We start from the raw sequence: 17,721 nt of genomic DNA, 5'->3' as shown, positions 1-17,721 counted from the left end.
ACTAACATTTTTCTGACGTTTCTGACATTGCCTATTTACACTCAAAAGGAATTATCTTTGTTAAGATTAGGCTTAACTTATTCTCTACTGTTTTAAATAAATTGTTGAAAGCACTAAGTGGTTATTCTTAGAATTTTATTTTGAAAAAAAAAGTGTTTAACTTGATGATCGATTTCTTTTCTTAAATTGTTTCAAGTTATTTCTTTTTCAACAATCCTAATTTAAATATTTCCTAATTTAATTTCCTTATTTAAATATTAGGAAATACACTCATTGACAAAAAAATTAGCGCACCAAGAAGGAGTCGTCAAAATGAAACGAAATTTTACATTTCTAGTGACTACTTTGATATAAGTAAATGATCATAAAATCAAAGATTATCGTTTCTCTTTGATTTTCTAATCATTTACTTATATAAAAGTAGTAAAATTTCGTTTGTTTTTGTTTCGTTTTGTCTGTTTGTTGTTCGTATGCAAAATTTCGTTTCATTCGGACGACTTCTTTTTTGTGCGTTAATTTTTTTGTCCATGAGTGTATTACCCTTTGGAAGGTAATATTTCCTAATATTTAAATGGACTATTTTAAAGGTATAATTCAAGTGTTTAATGTTACTAACTATAATAGAACTACAATATGTCTAGTTTATAATATATGATATTGAGCTAGATCAAATCATAATTTAACTGCATTTTTTTTTATAATGTAGTAAAACTTTGAACAAGTAATTGGTAAACAATTATCTTTTTATAACTATTAGGGACCTATTAGTGACGCATAATTAGAAGGACAACAAAGTTTACCCATATTCATTTTAATATACATGCACTTTTTTAAAACATTTTTTTCCCAAAATCCATCATTTTGGTTTGTATTTTAAAACCAGGTTCAATTAACTGAGATTAAATATATGGGTTAAATCAGGCAGTCTACACACGGAAAAAAAATTTAGTAAAATTATCGTACATTAAGGAAATTAATTTTTTTCTTTAAAAAAAAACCCCATACTTATGGTAGTAAAAACCAAAATATACGGTATTTAAATAATTCATTTGGTAACTTTTCCTTTCGTTGATAATGGCTTCTAGAAAGGAAATTCCAGAAATTCTAGTTATCAAAATCATAGTTTCCATTACCACTCATCTAGTTAAAAATACAATTATTGAGCCAGGAGCACAGTAAATTTTACTATTTTCCGGTAGTTTTGATCATACTTATTTTCTTAGTGCAACTTTCATAACTCGCCTTTACCATATACTATTTCGATGAGATTTAGTGTAGATTATTTAGAAATTTTTAACTACAGTCTCTGGCCAAATTATTAGATCCAATATGGGATTCTCTCTGAAATCTTAATTATCAGGTGATACTACATAGCTTTATTGTTCTTAAGCGGCTGAAACCGGTTTGCACTTGTTTACGTTCGGGTACCAAATGGTTGAATTAGGCGATACATAATATAAATTCGACGATTGGATAAATTAGACGATGTGTTTTTCAAATATAGAATATTTATTAAATGAGGTATTTTATTAGTATATTGTAATAATTAGAACAAATTATTGGACTCACTGTAGTATTTTAATAATTACATATTTTGAGAGAGTTTATATGCAATACTTTTATATTTAAACAAACATGTAATGGGTTTTTATTCAAGAGATTTTTTTATATGCTTCTTATTTACATTTACTTTTAAAGTATTGCATTACAATGCTAACCAATTGAAACACGAACATAAACAAGTGCAAACTGGTTTCAGCCGCTTCAGAACAATAAAGCTGTATAGTATTGCCGGATAATTAAGATTTTACATAAAATCTTATAGTGCATCGAATAATTTGGCGAGGGACTGTAGCTTGTTTGATCTTATATACTGTTAGAAATTTATCAGCAAATTTAACTGTAATAGCATTCAATATTGACGTGATATGATACTAAGCTGAACCATATTATCAGACTACTTTAATTTGATTACACGATAGTATAATTCTACAAATACAGAAACATGGCTCAGTTTTACATGTTAATAAGGTTTCTGATAATTTCCACTGCGTGTGGTTCAACAATAAATCGATATTTCGGATAGTGGATGGCAACGTTCAAAATTTTAGATCTTGTTGAACGTGATAATATTGTGTAAATTACTGAAACCTTACTAAGTTTTGCTATATCATCTTGCAAATTAGTTCTTTTACACAATAACTATATTATGCTGCTTCAAAAACATTGTTAAGTTTAAGTCATTATAAAGAAATACACAAATTTGCAAGATATCATGGCTCAAGCTACCTTCACAACTGTTAAATGTTTAACCAATTTTTATCGAAGTGTGGTTCTTTCGCATTTTTTAGCGTTAATTTCCATCTTTTCGCGGAGTAATAAGATAAAGTCATCCTATTCAATGATTGCTCTAAACTTCAACGAAAAACTGTTAACGAATAAGAAAAATTTAAATTAATAGAATAAATAAGTATTACGTTTTAACTTACGCATGTAAATACTCTTTTTTTCTAAAAAAAAGCATCACTTCACTTATGAAAGTTATTTTTACCATAAATGAAGAAAAAAACACCTTTAAGATTTTGTCTTCATTTAGTGGTAATAACTTAACTAGTGGTAATAACTGACACCCAGTGGTAATAACACAAAGTGGTAATAACTTAACTAGAATTTAAGAAATTCTAGTAAAGTTATTACCAAAAAGCACTTAAGTACTTTTTGTACATATACTGTATCCAGCATTACATTCTATGCACAAAAAGTCACAAAAAATTAAGGTATGCTAATATTTTTATAGGATAACTAATAAACATTTAATGTGTCAAGTTTATACCGTTAGATTTGACTATATTTTGTCTAAAGTTGTTATTATTCTATTATTGATTTTTTTGTAAAAATTATTAAAAAAGGGAAATTAAAAGTACAAATTATTATTTATTATAAAAACAATACCAAATAAAGGGGGAAAACGTTCTTCTTCTAAATGCATAATGTTTTGTTTAAGTAATAAATCCACGATTATTTGCGCATATCGAACAGTTTTAGGTATTCAGAAAGAAATATTTTAGATTATGTTGATCTGAAAAATTCGTTTGCATTGAAAGTACGTTAAAAAAATTTTTAACCGATCTAAATATTACGTTGAATACATGAATTAAAAAATTAAACTGCAAGAAAATCCAGATCATATTACAGTATAAAATAGTGGTACTATGGGTGCATCATCCGTATCCATTAATCCAGTACTACAGTAAAATCCATTTTTACCGTAAAATATTATACTATAATTTTTACAGTAATATTTACTTAATTAGAGTGATTCAGAGATCTTACTTTAATTATTACGCCAAAAATTATGGTTTATAAGATTTTTTGTTCCGTTACAAGCCCCGGTAAAAGTATATATCACAGTGAAAAGAACCGCACCGTAAGTGTCAGTACTTTTTTCCGTAATTTTATCTGGATATTTTTACAGTGTGGCAGCTGGAATATATAAATAATAAATAAAAAATAGCAACAAAAAAACAGAGAAAAGAATCATTTTAAAGAATTTTTTCTTGCTTCAAATGCTCATGTTTTAGTCTTTAAATGTTCATGTTCATCTCTCGAGCCACTTAGCAGTAAAAATAATTCTTACTCCTCCAAGAAATTTAGCAGTAAAAATAATTCTTACTCCACCTCCAATACGAGTTCATTGAATTATCGATAAACTTGATTCACCCCAAATGGTCTAAAAATATTAAGGAAACGGAGAATGAGATGAAAAACGGTATATATTCCATTTTAGGAAAATATAATTAATAAGAATCAGTGGAAATTCGTTCCAGAACTTATTTTTTATTCCGCACAATGTTAGTAACAATTTGTAACTGAAACAGTTTATAACTTAAATTCAATTTTCAATCTAGCTATTTTAAGTCTGCAGCTATGCGTTATTATTTGCAGTGAATCTTTTCAATTTCCAGCATGCTTTTCTTCTTTGCTCATGTATATATATATATAGCCTCGCTCGACTTGAAAACCATTTTGTTGGCTTCTGGTTTCCATGGTAATGATGTCAGTGTTACCTTTAAGCATTCTCTCATCAGTTTGAGTGCCTGTTTATTTCACAATGAAGGATTCTCCTTTACTGGTAATTACTTGTATGAAAATTTCATCCCCTATTGTTACAAGAACAACCGGAAGAGTTATCAGAAGTTTTCGCTGGAGTAATTTGTCACCATTTTGAATACGAGAGGAATAGCACTGATCCTTGAATAATCAAGATTTAATTGCCTAAAAATGCTAATAGACGTGATTTTTACGTCTTATTAAGAGGAATTAAGGCTTATACTTCTGTTTAATGATAAATAAGGAAAATAAAAATTTTATCCTTTAATACGCCAGAAAGAAGCATGAAAATATATGAATGTCTTTTTATACACAAGACATCTTTATAACTTTTAAACAATTAGTTCTGTAAACTTGCACTAAATAAATATTAATTTTCCAAAATCATTCGAATTGCATAATAAAATATCAACCTTATTAATTATAAACTTCTTTAAATTATCCAGCATAATATTATTACCTTGCACACATCCATTTTCGGGCAAATCCTTTGTGACTAGCAAATCAAACGCATTTTAGTACTGCAATAAGAACGTGCCCTAAAACAAAATCCCTCTATTTAAGCTTTTAGCTCCATTTGCGCGTCTGTGTTCATATATTGTAATCCGACAATATTATTAGGAAAATATTTTTTTAGCATTCTTGAAAAATTCAGCTACATGTAAGTTCATTTGAATTCGCTGCTCGTTTTATCGATTTCGTTTTGTGTTTTGTTCTGTTTTTTCTTTACATTTTTATTTCCGTTTTCTGCGTGATATATTTTTCACTTAATGTGTTCGAATTTTCCGAGTGCTTCTTACACTATTGTATTGATATATTTTGCTTTATATTGATACAATATTGGAAAGATCTCCTTTTTGCAGACATAATCATGTGAGCTGATGAAAAGATTATATCTTTGAATTTTTTTTTGCTTTTCGGCTTTTCAATATATATTTTTANATACATGACTATATATATATATATATATATATATATATATATATATATATAGCTTTAAAAAACTTCTTTAGGAAGACATTATTAGTCGACAAAGCAATGTTTAAGTTCTTACCTGCCCTTTGTTTTCTAATAAATAATTTTATTAAATACCTCAGAAGAATCAATAACATTTATCACTCGTAATTGGATTAGGAAATGACTAAATTATGCATGTTACAGCTATTTTTATTACTAATACTGAATAAAAATTTGCAAATGAAACAAAATTGTTTAAAATGTTTAGAATAGTTCAGCATAATTTTCAAAATTGTAATGAAAATATTCTTTTTTTATGAAAAAAATTTTTTTTAATACCTAAGAAATCTGCATAATTTTTGTAATAAGAGAAGTTTAATTCGAAACTTTTTCTAATGATGAGTACTGTATGAAAAACAATTAATGTTTTATATATATATATAACATTTTGTAGAAAATATCTTAGGTACTATATGTGAAACGCTAGTTGTAATTAAAAAAAAATAATAAAATATCCATAATAAAATATTTTTTGATTATAGAACCTAACCCAACAATAAGTGCAACATAAAATCGAATCCTCGTTTTATGATACAATATAAAAGATGTAAGATTTCGTTTTATAAAATGGTGATTCGATTTTATACTGGATTATTATTCAATATTTCATATACCATATTTTTGTTGAACCAATGAAATATGTTACTCGTTACCATTAAAATAGCACAGTCTGCATTTCAAATTTATTGATTTTAGCACTGAAACTGAACTTAGATTTGCGATTCAAATATATTCAAAATAAGTTTAATTTTCCTTTGAGAGTAGACAACCAACCTCATTATTCTATGTATATTTTCTTCACTCAGTATTTAAATACTTTCAATAATTAATCTCATTCATTGCATCATTAAGATGCATTTCGATTTCAAGACATTTAACCTCCGATCCATTTATTGCTGAATGATTTCAATAACATCTGCGATTTAACTTTCCAGTTTAATAACGTTCGTTATCTTTCATCAATGTCCCTTCTTAAATGGAATCCATGGAATCAGTGTAATTAATGGCTATCCCAATAACCATTATTGCATCCATTTTCTCATTGTACTTTGAATAAACGTTGACCTCAGTGATTTGATCAAATATTTTATATTGATAACTTTATAGGAAAAAAATTCTGTCTTGTGGCTGCATGTAAAGTTTTACAGTTTATTGTAGAATATAAAGTTCAAGCTTGTTTCATATAAATATGGTGCCGTATACAAAAGAAAAACGTAATACAAAGAGATGAACCCATTTAAATTCCATTTATTCCATATTTCTCATCCGTGGCACCATAAGGTAGAGTAATTCTCTATTGGCAACACTATATAAATACCATTCATAAATTAGGATTGTCTTCAGTAATAATTTAAGTAGTGTTGAATAGCGGTCAGTATATACAGAGATGCCAACTTGCTCCGTTTTGTAAAAAATATTATCTAGTGGTGACGAAATTTAAGTTCTTTTTAGTTTAGTATTTTTCCTTTTAAGTAATTAATTTTTTCCACCACTACATACCAAATATTCGAAGTATCATATTAAATTCAACTTAATTGCAATTATCTCGTGGTTTCTCTTACAAAGAGTGGGCGTAATTATTTTTATTCTACAAGCTATTGTATTTAATTTGCTACAAATTTATTAAAATGTTCCTAAAAAGAGAGCAAGTTGGTATCCTTGTAAATATTTAGAGTTGTTAAAGCAATTGTCGGCAGCTCAAATTACAAGATGTTGGCAAACTCAACAAAGTAATGGTATATTGGTGATTTTGATTATGCCAACTGTTGGCAAAGTCCCCTTGCCGTGAGGCTAACCATGGGAGGCTTTCTTGGCTTTCCTCCCCATGTAACGCAAATGCGGGTTATTTGCATAAAAAAATCCTGCATGAAGGCACATAACAAGATATTGGCAACTCAACAAATTGTTGGTATGTTGTTGGCATAAATTTAGAATAGTTATGTTCTTTTTTATAGAAAAAAGAGCTTAGTTAAGAAATAATAATTTATTTTTGCTTTTAATCCTTTCTAAAATGACTGTAGAAATTTTAAACATAAACAGGGCTATGTCTACCGCTTATTATCATGCCAGTTGATGGGAACGGATTATACAATACTCAAGTTGTGGCTCAATGCTAGAGGAAGTTGTACAGCCCGAAATGGAGCAAAATTGGGATGAGCATGAGTTTTCTATCCTATCTCACGACAGATATAGAAATAGTTTTAATACTTTTGCTGCCAGGAGTAGGGCCTTTCCAGGCTGAAATGTCCAAAACTTATAATTACATTGGTTTCAGCCGTGATGTCTCAGGAGATAGAGCATTCACCTTCCAATGCAGTGAGCCGGATTCGAATCCCCACGACAGCAGGTCGATACGAATTGCGCATCCGGCTTGTACCGACCACAGTGCTGAAGTAAAATATCCTCAGTGGTTGACGGATCATGGGTTAAAATCCCCTTGCTGTCAGGCTAACCATGGGAGATTTTCTTGGCTTTCTTCTCCTTGTAACGTAAATGCCGGTTATTTGCATCAAAAAGCCCTCCATGAAATCAAATGTCTCCCAATACTTGATCCAGGAGTTCCCTTGGCTTCTGGATTAGATTAAAAATTACAAGGCTACGGAGTTAAACATTAGTAATCGTAAACCCAAAAAATTGGGTAGGCTGTTCAACGACGGTTATAAAATTACGCTGGTTTGAGTGATTTAATGTCTGTCGGGCAGATTTTATAAATTATTATAAAGAATTTAACAATACCGCTGGCATTTCTTGAGAATAATTAAAATCGAAATCCAAGAACTAAATCGCGGATAACAGCTAGACGATGAAAACTGCTGTTAATACATTTTTTAAGACTAATTAAGGTCTTCGGATCGGAATAAGAGTTGAGGAATCTGAGTACTTAAATACAGTTCTGGCAGGGCTTGGGTACCATTAAATTGTATAAGTTGCACAAGATAATATTGAAAAGTTATCAAACTTGTCGATATATAACGGCCTTAGGCACCCACATAAATTTTGATGATGATGACAGGTCGATATAGGCGACTAGTTAATTAATATTTCACGAAATATATATTGTATATGAACATTTTACATGCTAATAAAAGAAGGGGTTCACTGTTTTTGTCACCACCTTGGTTGGTGACAGTTTGGTTGGTTTGTGTCGTCAGAGGAAGGTTCTTCGTTTCACCGTCAGTTATCAATTATGTAGCAAACGGTTTTCTGCGTCCTTCTCATTGTGTTTCAACTGTCCGAGTGCTTCGATATTTCCTGATCTCACACCCCTTGACTTTTTCTTGTGAGGGTGAGGCTATGTTAAGGATACTGTTTAGTTTAGTCTCATAACTCCAGCTGACTTACAAAACCGGTCCCTGCTGCGGAGAACTCAGTAACACAAGATTGTCACTATCAAGTTATGCAGTTTCACGTGTGGGACGGGTTTTACTACGTCTTAGATATTAACCAAGAGAAGGGGAGGGCATCTTAAACATTTATAACCTATGAAAAACCTTTGAATAGTTGCCTTTTCATTTGTTTGTAAATTACTCATGCCCAATTTATACTCTATTGAATACCAATTAATTAAATTGGGTCTATCTTTTTAACAACCCAGCATTTAAACTGCTGCGTTTAGAACGCAAGATACGGTTCAAAATAAGTTATAAAAAGTTATTTTTATGAAATCATTAAGTTATTTCTATGAAAAGCAACGTAACAAAACTCGATTTAGTATTCAAAATAAATTGCATTTTCCAATGGGAATGGCAAATATCATTCATTATTCGAGAGATGTTTTCACCATTCATTATTTCATTCATAATTCCTGTGATTAATTTCCTCATTAAGACATATTTCGATTCGAAGACATTAAACCATCGATCCATTCATTGCTCAGCGAAATACAATAACATCTGCGTTTTAACTTTCTCCTTTAATAACGTCTGTAGCCCTTCATCAATGTCCTTTCTTAAAGGACTTCGTGGAATCAATGTAATTAATGGCTATTCCAGTAACTATTATTACGTCTATTTCCTCATTGCATTTCAAATAAACGCTGACCTCAGGGATTTGGCCAAAGATTTTACGTTGAACACTTTGCAGGGGAAAAAATTGCTGCCTCGTGGCTATATGCAGAGTGTTAAATGAATTACTTCTTTTTGCCATGCGATGGTTGTAGAACTTTTTCTTTTAATTTTTGTTAGAGGATACGCCCTTGGACCCCATGAGATTCAATCTCTCTTAGCGAAGGAAATTGAGCGGGAGGATAAAGTGCGTATATGAGTTAAACGTACATTTGGCAAGGCTGATTTGGTAATGAATACCTTCGCAAGAAATAGTCGTTGAAGAAAAATCGTACAATGAAGTGTTCACTAATTAGAAGCGAGGCTTTAAATGCCTGGAGACATTCCAGACTGAGAAATTGAACGTTAAAGAAACAGAGTTCATTTAAAACATTCATTGGCCTATATTTTGAAGAATATAATCGTCACCTACTGCTATTGTATGGCATGCACGATATTACTTTTACAATGAAAATGTTTTAATGTATCAGAATAATTGCAACGTCTAAAGTATTTCAAAACCCCATAAAATGCTTGCAATTTATTTTAAAAGTGGCTATTTTTGATAGTTTCGAACATTATATGAGAATGACTTCTTGAAAGATAATAAGTAGTTCCGATTTTAATGAATAAAAGAAAATGATTAAATAAATTTATCTAAACTATAAAAACGAAATTTAATCTTTTCAAGTATTTGTTTCATTATTTGACATTTTTTTCAATTATTTGACTAATTTTATCTATCACGAATTCAATAGTACAGTAGAATAAAATTTTTCTCGAATTTTGAGAATTCATAAATCTTTTCAAGATTATTTTCAAAAAAAATTGTATCGAATTTCACGTTGTTGAAGCTCGAAACTATTTACGACAAGGGCATAATATTTAAATTATTGCAAATAAATTATTGCAATTATTCAAATTACTTCTTTTACAAATTCTCTTTGTTTATTTTAATTCTCTGATTAATCAAATATCACACGGATACATTGTTTGATCAAAAACTTGCAGCTTGTTTCAGAAGATACTCACTTACTGGCAATATTGCGCTACAATTTACGCTAGTTAGTTGCGCTTGAGAAAAGAAATTTCAAGAATTTCATATCACAAACATAATATCATAATTAGGAAACAACTCAAAACAAACAAGCATTCAATGATCAACTTATCCAATGATTTAATTATTCAATTAATTTAATTAGTACATTCAATTTAATTAATTAATTTAATCAATAATGTTAAACAATTGAATTAATAAATTATATTAATTAATTCAATTAATCCATTCAATTAATAACCAATTTAAGCAATTTAATTAATCCATTCAATATATTAATTCAGTTAATCAATTCAATCAATTAATTCATTCCATCAATTTAATTAAATCAACCCTATTTTGCCTTTTAAACTTTTTTATTAAATCATTTTAAATAGTTCAATTTGCAGAAATCAATTGGACTTATTCAGTACAATTAACCAATTAAAAGCAATATGTTTTAGAAACAAACGTATTATATTTAGATTTATTTTCTTAAATAGCAATTCTCTTATAACCAAATCATAATTGGATTTAGTGAGCAAAGTATTTACAAATAATTAATGAAAATATGTTTCGATAACTATAGAATTATTATTGCAGTTATATAGAGAGAAATGATAATGATGGTAAAATAAAACAAGAAATAAACATCAAATCTTTAAAAATTCTTTGTTTCTAATTAATAACTTATCCAATTAGTTAATCAATTATTTGCTTATGAATTTTTATTTTCTTTACAGATTGTTTAGCAGAAATAGTGTGAAACGTACAATGCTAAGACCACAATGCCTCAAATATTCAACAGTTTTGCCTCTCAAATATATAGAGCTTAGATATTTCCTATTCGTCGTGAGTTTTATTTTGGCACAGAGCATGTGTTACTTGTGATGAAATGACAACTAGAAATTAATTGCACATTCCTGTCTCTCTCATTAAGTGTTAGACGAAATGGCTTACTACTTGAAGCAAAACCAGTTGGCGACCATGTTGAAAAAGAAGCCAACTTTAAAACGTTTCTACAAACAACGATGGAGAAATCCAGCTTTAGTACTCCTCTCAACGCTTTTCGTCATCGGTTACTTTTCAATGGGCCAAATTACCTTAATAGGATCTGTACTTTCAAGACTACCTTTTAGACCCTGTCCCGATAGGACAACGCCTCCCATACCAAACTTCGACAGGCATCTTTTATCTGAAAAAGCTGATGAAAACAAAACTGCCCAATTTCCTGAAGATCTCTTCACTCTGGAGCAACGAAAAAATGGTGCTGTACTATTTCATTGTCTTGGTTTAGTCTATATGTTCGTCGCCTTGGCCATTGTTTGCGACGAATTCTTTGTTCCTTCTTTAGATGTGATTACAGAAAAGGCTGGAATATCCGAGGACGTAGCTGGAGCTACTTTCATGGCCGCCGGAGGGAGTGCTCCGGAACTATTCACTAGCATTATTGGTGTCTTCATCAGTTACGATGACGTTGGAATAGGCACCATCGTTGGTTCTGCAGTCTTCAACATCCTCTTTGTCATTTCTATGTGTGCCATATTCAGTAAAACTGTACTGGAACTGACCTGGTGGCCTCTCTTCCGCGATGTCACTTTCTATGCCATAATTCTCATCCTACTCATGACATTCTTCCAAGATAATGTCATCTTATGGTGGGAGGCCCTTGTGCTGTTGAGCTGCTACATTTGTTATGTCACTTTCATGAAATTTAATGAACATTGTGAGAAATTCATCAAGAAGTTGCTTAACCGCAATAAAGTAACGCGCGTTGGTAGCGCTGATAAGCTGATGCCACATGTAAGTACTTGCTTGTTTTTTTCCTTCATTCATTGAAAACATTATCTTTATTTACTTAAAATTTATTATCTGATACTGAAATTCTACCTGATAGAATGTTTTCATCTATTAACATCTTAATTTATTATTAATTTTTATTTTACTCTACTAAAAAAATAATTTCCTCTTCTATTGGTTTTTACATTTTTATGATAATGGTAATTTCATTTTATTTTGTACCAAAATATTAAGCGGTGTTTTGTCTATACAATTCTAAGCAAGTATTGGTATTTTGAGTTATAGATTTAGTTGCTTTTCACAAAAAAGCAAATAATATATGGCGTGAAAAATTATAATTTTTTTAAAATATATAAGTCTTTTTTTCAGATTGGTTGGTCTTGGGAAAAATGTATATTTCAGTGAACATAAAATTAGAGAAATTATAAGGCAAACTCAATCGAGGAATAAAAAATATTATCTGAGCCAGACCAAACTGAATATTTCATATGAAACACAGCTAACTTACGAAATGTAAAACTACTCCAAAGTGTAACTTTATTATGACTTTATCTTAGTCATGACACAACTTTATCTTAGTCAACTTTTGTAACTTTATCAACTCTTGTAACTTTATCTTAGTCATGAAACAGACAGATTAACTCTTTTGGTTAAAACTTGTACCCGGCTGCAAGGAGCTAAGTGGCTTCATAGTAGTTTCTAAGTGGCGGGCCTAGTTGGTTGCTATAAAATTCTGGTTATTTATCCGTATTAGGTGAAAGCAGTTAATTAACGGTTTTTCTCACAGTTAACAATCTGTTTGCTCTCTTATTTATGGTTAATTGACTGTATTGTTCAAATATGGTAAAATAACAATTAGTTAAATAGTTATTTAACCCTTTTTCCGTGAAACTTCAAGCATTGTTTGCTTATTAAGCATTAGTAATGAACATTCTAGGCAATGTTGCTCTTCAAACTCCAAGGCAATATTTCGGTGAAACTCCCTTTCTCTTCGAGAAGAATAATTGCTTGATTTCACTTATTATTGTACAAACACCATAATTTGATGATATGAGTGATCAAAAACTGCACTGGGCGTTCTCAAAGTCCTGAACTAACTCTCATAGAGCATTTTGTAGTAAATTATAAAGCAAATTACATAGCCAGACAAATAGACCATCCTTACTGTCAGAACTTAAGCTTTAATGAACGCTTGGAATTCATTTCCAATGGCCACCTATCAAAATCTAGTGGATACTCTTATCAGGCGTGTGCAAGCTATCTTTGATGTGAAAAAATTACCAGTATCATAGTAGCGCATACCTCGAAACTCTCCGAATCCATACCACTTACATAACATGCCCCGGGTACATAACATGTATCCGGATACCAAGTGGTACATTAGTACGCATTACTGGTAGCAAGAGGTAAATTTCCGGCACCAAGTGGTACATTAGTACACATTACTGGAAGCAAGGGGTAAATTACTGGCACCAAATGGTACCATCAGTGGCATACCACTGTACATTATATGTAAATAATACGAGTACATATTGTAAAATGTCTAGGTAAAGTAAATATAAATTCCTAGATTACATACTTATCCCAAAACGTGAGGCATTCTGTATTCTATAAAAGACTTAGGTACTTAATAGAATGCCGACCTTTTTTCATTGCTAGTAACGTGTGCAATTTAGAGATAATCAATTGATAAAATACTCGATAAAAATTTAACCCATCTTCTATTTAATTGATTCTTAAACAAAAAGGGCTTAAAATAAGTAAAGAAAATCTTGAAAGTCTTGCCACATATAAATCTTTTCTATCAAATTTAACATCCCCTTTTATAAATTTCTTTCACAAAATTGACTGTAACGCGCAATTAACATTAATAACTTTTAAGAAAAACCAGGCATAGCCTACATCTAAAGGAAACTATACACTTTTTATCTTATTCTCCTCTTAGAGAACAAGCTGAACTAGTCACCCAGAAATAATGATTAAAATAAACATTCCACCTCATATTCTTCTTTTTTTCTTCTTTTTTTTTGTCTCGTTTTCTCTAAAATGTGTATCGATAACTTCTTTCGAGTTAGGTAAAACTACCGACCATAAATTTAATGACCTGAAGATAGTATCTCGAACTTCTTTTTTCTTTTTCACACTCTTTCGAAACATTGAGATTAAATATTTGAGTTAAGTTTCTTAGATAAATGGTACTTTTTCAGTTTGCAGATTATTTTTCTAACTTTTCCGAGTAATTATGTAAGGGGAAGAAATAGTTACTTTTTAAGAATTATTTTTACGTACCTCGGTATCCTGTTTTTCGAGGCAGAAAATAATTTTAAACTTTTATCATTCCTTTTAAGTTCTAGAATAAAAAATATTAAACATGTTTGCATTCGTGCTTCAAATGAGATTTCTGCAAAACATTTATGTTGAAAGAAAAAATAATTACTTTGTTTTATTTTCAGACCAAAATTAGCTCTAGATTGTTTACATAATAAAATAAAATTTTTAAATAAATGACATTTTCTGATTGATTTTGTTTAAATTCTTTTTAACTTAAAGAATAACTGTAGATAGTTGAGCTTCTGAACAATTTTGCTCTTCATATTTAAATTTAATTTTCTACGTTTTACATAAAAACATTATTGTATAAGACAATTCTGATTATTATCAGTTTAATCTGTTCAGTCATCAGATCAATCAGTTCCAATGGTTCTCTTATCCAATGGTACTTCCAATCCAAATCCAATGGTTCTCTCATTAGCTAGTTGTTTCTTTTCTTATTTAATAAGAAACGAACACTTAATGGATTAAAGGAGATAATATATATTAAAAAATATATAATACTGCAGTTTTTGTTTCACAATTTCTCTGATTAGCTCGTTATTTTTTTATTAATTCAATCAGAAACGAACATTTAATAGATTATGTGAGATAAAACAATTAAAAAAAGTTATTATGGTTTCAATTTTGCATTTTCTCTGGATAACACGTTGTTTCTTTTCTTTTTCAATAATAAACTAACACTTAATAGATTGAGTGAGATAAAGCAATTTTTGGAAAAAAATAAACTCATAATTTTGGTTTAGATTCCACATTTTCCATGACTTTCTTGCTATTTCTTTCCTGATTCTATCTGAAACGAACACTTAATAGATAAAATGAGTTAAAACAATTAAAAATGTTTTTATGGTTTCAATTCTGCATTTTCTCTGGATAACTGGTTGTTACTTCTCTAATTCAATAAGAAATTAACACGTAATAGATTAAGTGAGATAAAACAATTAAAAAAGGTTATTATGGTTTCAATTCTACATTTTCTCTGGATAACTAGTTGTTACTTCTCTAATTCAATAAGAAAATTACACGTAATGGAATAAGTGGGATAAAACAATTTTTTGAAAAAATAAACTCACAACTTTGGTTTAGATTTTGCATTTTCTTTGAATTTCCTGATATTTCTTTTATGATTCTGTAAGAAACGAACGCTTAATAGATTAGGTGATATAAAACAAGCTAAAAAAATAAAGCATTATGATTTTTAGTTCCGCTTTTTATTTATTTAGCTTGCTATGTTTTTCTGATTCAAGAAGAAAAAAAACGAGCACTTAATAGATAAATTTTTACGAGAAAAAACAAATTAAAAAAACATTATGATTTTTTCGATCAATCGTTACCTCTGATTACTTTGATATTTCTATTTTGGTGCACTAAGAAACAAAACTCTGATAAATTAAATAAGATCAAACAAAGTTAATACTATTGACTTAACTTTTTAAATAAACTGATACTCATTAATTCAATCATCAGCTAATTTTTTCAACATCGGGTGGTTTATTTAACCATCCTTTTAACTTATTCATCTTTGATTGATTCATCCAAACATCAATTCAGCTAGCTTGTCATTGATTGATTCATTCAAACATCAATTTAGTTAGTTTATCTTTGATTAATTCATTTAAACATTAATTCAGTTTGTTTATCTTTGATTGATTCATTCAAACATCAGTTCAGATAGTTTATCTTTGATTGATTCATTTAAACATCAATTCAGTTAGTTTATCATTGATTGATTCCTTCAAACATCTATTCAGTTAGTTTATCATTGATTGATTCATTAAGTAAAGGGAGTTCATTATAATGATTCACTGTGATGGTTTGTTTTATTTTAATCATCACAAATGAATCAAAAGTAAAAATTGGTGTCATTTATAAAATATCCGAATATTTTTAAATTAATTATTACTTAAAATTCTTTTCTAATTAGCGTTTTCTCTTATTCACAAAGATCAGATTTCCTATAACATGCTTAATCATATGAACTACCAAAAAATAATTGCGATCCTTAGTACTAAAGTCCTGGTTAGCAACGCAGGCTGGCATTCCTTACGAAAAGATTGTTTTCTTAGAATAAGTTTAAATTATGTGTCAACGCATTCTTTGCATATTTTTACTACCAAATGAGTCTAGACAATTTTTTAACGAGCAAAAATGATCTAAACAATATTGCGTAAGGAACATTGGACATTAAAATTTTCTTAAAGTCAAAGAAATTTTTTTATATGTTTTAAGGGTGAAAGGGTCTAGTATGGACCTTTTTTACAAATTTGTCAAAAAATAATATTTAATATAATTATTTACCTACGAATTATTTTTTAAAAGTAATTTGAAAGATTAGCTCTCTTTTGGTTTATATCTAGAATTACAAAGTTGTTTAGCTCTTGCATATTAAATTTCTTTTTTTTCTTTCTCTTTTTAAAAAAAGGCTGTTTTTGTTCACACTACACGGGGTGTGAACAAGCTATAGACCAAGTGTGGTCAAGTTTGTTAACTAATTAAATAATCATTTATTACAGCTCAGTGAGGTATATCGAAAGACAAATAAAATAGATTTCAATCTATGCCTTAATGGAGAATACGCATTTGCATATTTTAGTTAAAATACTAATTTGTAATAGGGCATTTCACTATGTTAAGAAAGACATTTCAATAGCAAATCAATAAATTTGACACATTATTCTAATTGATTTATTTGAAAGCACAAAGTCAACTGTAAGTTGAATAACCATTATTTATACTTGATGAACTGATCCAAATGGACAACGCCTTAAGTGCATGGCTTAACAATAGTTCCCTAAGGAGAGACGGTATCGTTCGCTTATATTCTGTTTTAGTTCAAAAGATATGTCAAAATTTTTTATTTAATTTATCTATATTGAATCAGAATTATATTCTTTGAACCAACTTTATAAAATTTTTATACTAATTCATTTAATTTAATTTTCTTAAAACCTTGAAAAAATGAATTAGTATAAAAATTTCATGGTAAGTGTTTTACTTGATATTAACACCACTGATTGTAAAGGTACAAATTTCTTCAAAATCATTCTAATTTAGAAAATAAAGTCAAATATATATTTTTTCCAATGCCCACCTGGGCTTACATTCGTCGATTGAGGTGGGTGTATTAGGACAGATTTGTTGGCTACTCTTTCAGGGGCACCAAATTAAGTTGGCAAACGTTGCTTCCACAGATAGCACAGAGAATGAAAGAACATCCATGTCCTGTCCTGGATTTGAACCCAGAATCCTTTCTGATACGATTCCAGTTTCCAGATCCCTACACAGTCCGGCCGTTACGTCAAATATGTAAACCAATTCATTCTTCCATTAAAAATATAATAGTTCAGTATGGATACGTCCATACTAGCCCCGCAAATACGCGTG

The 17,721-nt window shown here is 29.6% G+C and overlaps 1 protein-coding gene across 1 annotated transcript in view; it reads left to right on the top strand.

Annotated features, from left to right (window-relative positions):
* LOC107457341 (sodium/potassium/calcium exchanger 2-like) overlaps nt 1–17,721 on the top strand; it is an 88,754-nt gene that overhangs the window by 24,052 nt on the left and 46,981 nt on the right. The window contains exon 2 of the mRNA XM_043042568.2: nt 10,950–12,009. Coding sequence (XP_042898502.1) covers nt 11,158–12,009 — 852 coding nt within the window. The 5' untranslated portion in view covers nt 10,950–11,157. The remainder of the gene's footprint in view (nt 1–10,949; nt 12,010–17,721) is intronic.

The sequence above is a fragment of the Parasteatoda tepidariorum genome, chromosome 7 (genome assembly GCF_043381705.1).
Source record: "Parasteatoda tepidariorum isolate YZ-2023 chromosome 7, CAS_Ptep_4.0, whole genome shotgun sequence".
NCBI classification, from domain to species: domain Eukaryota; kingdom Metazoa; phylum Arthropoda; class Arachnida; order Araneae; family Theridiidae; genus Parasteatoda; species Parasteatoda tepidariorum.
The sequence above is the reverse complement of the archived record's forward strand: the minus strand, read 5'-3'. Positions and strand labels throughout refer to the sequence as shown.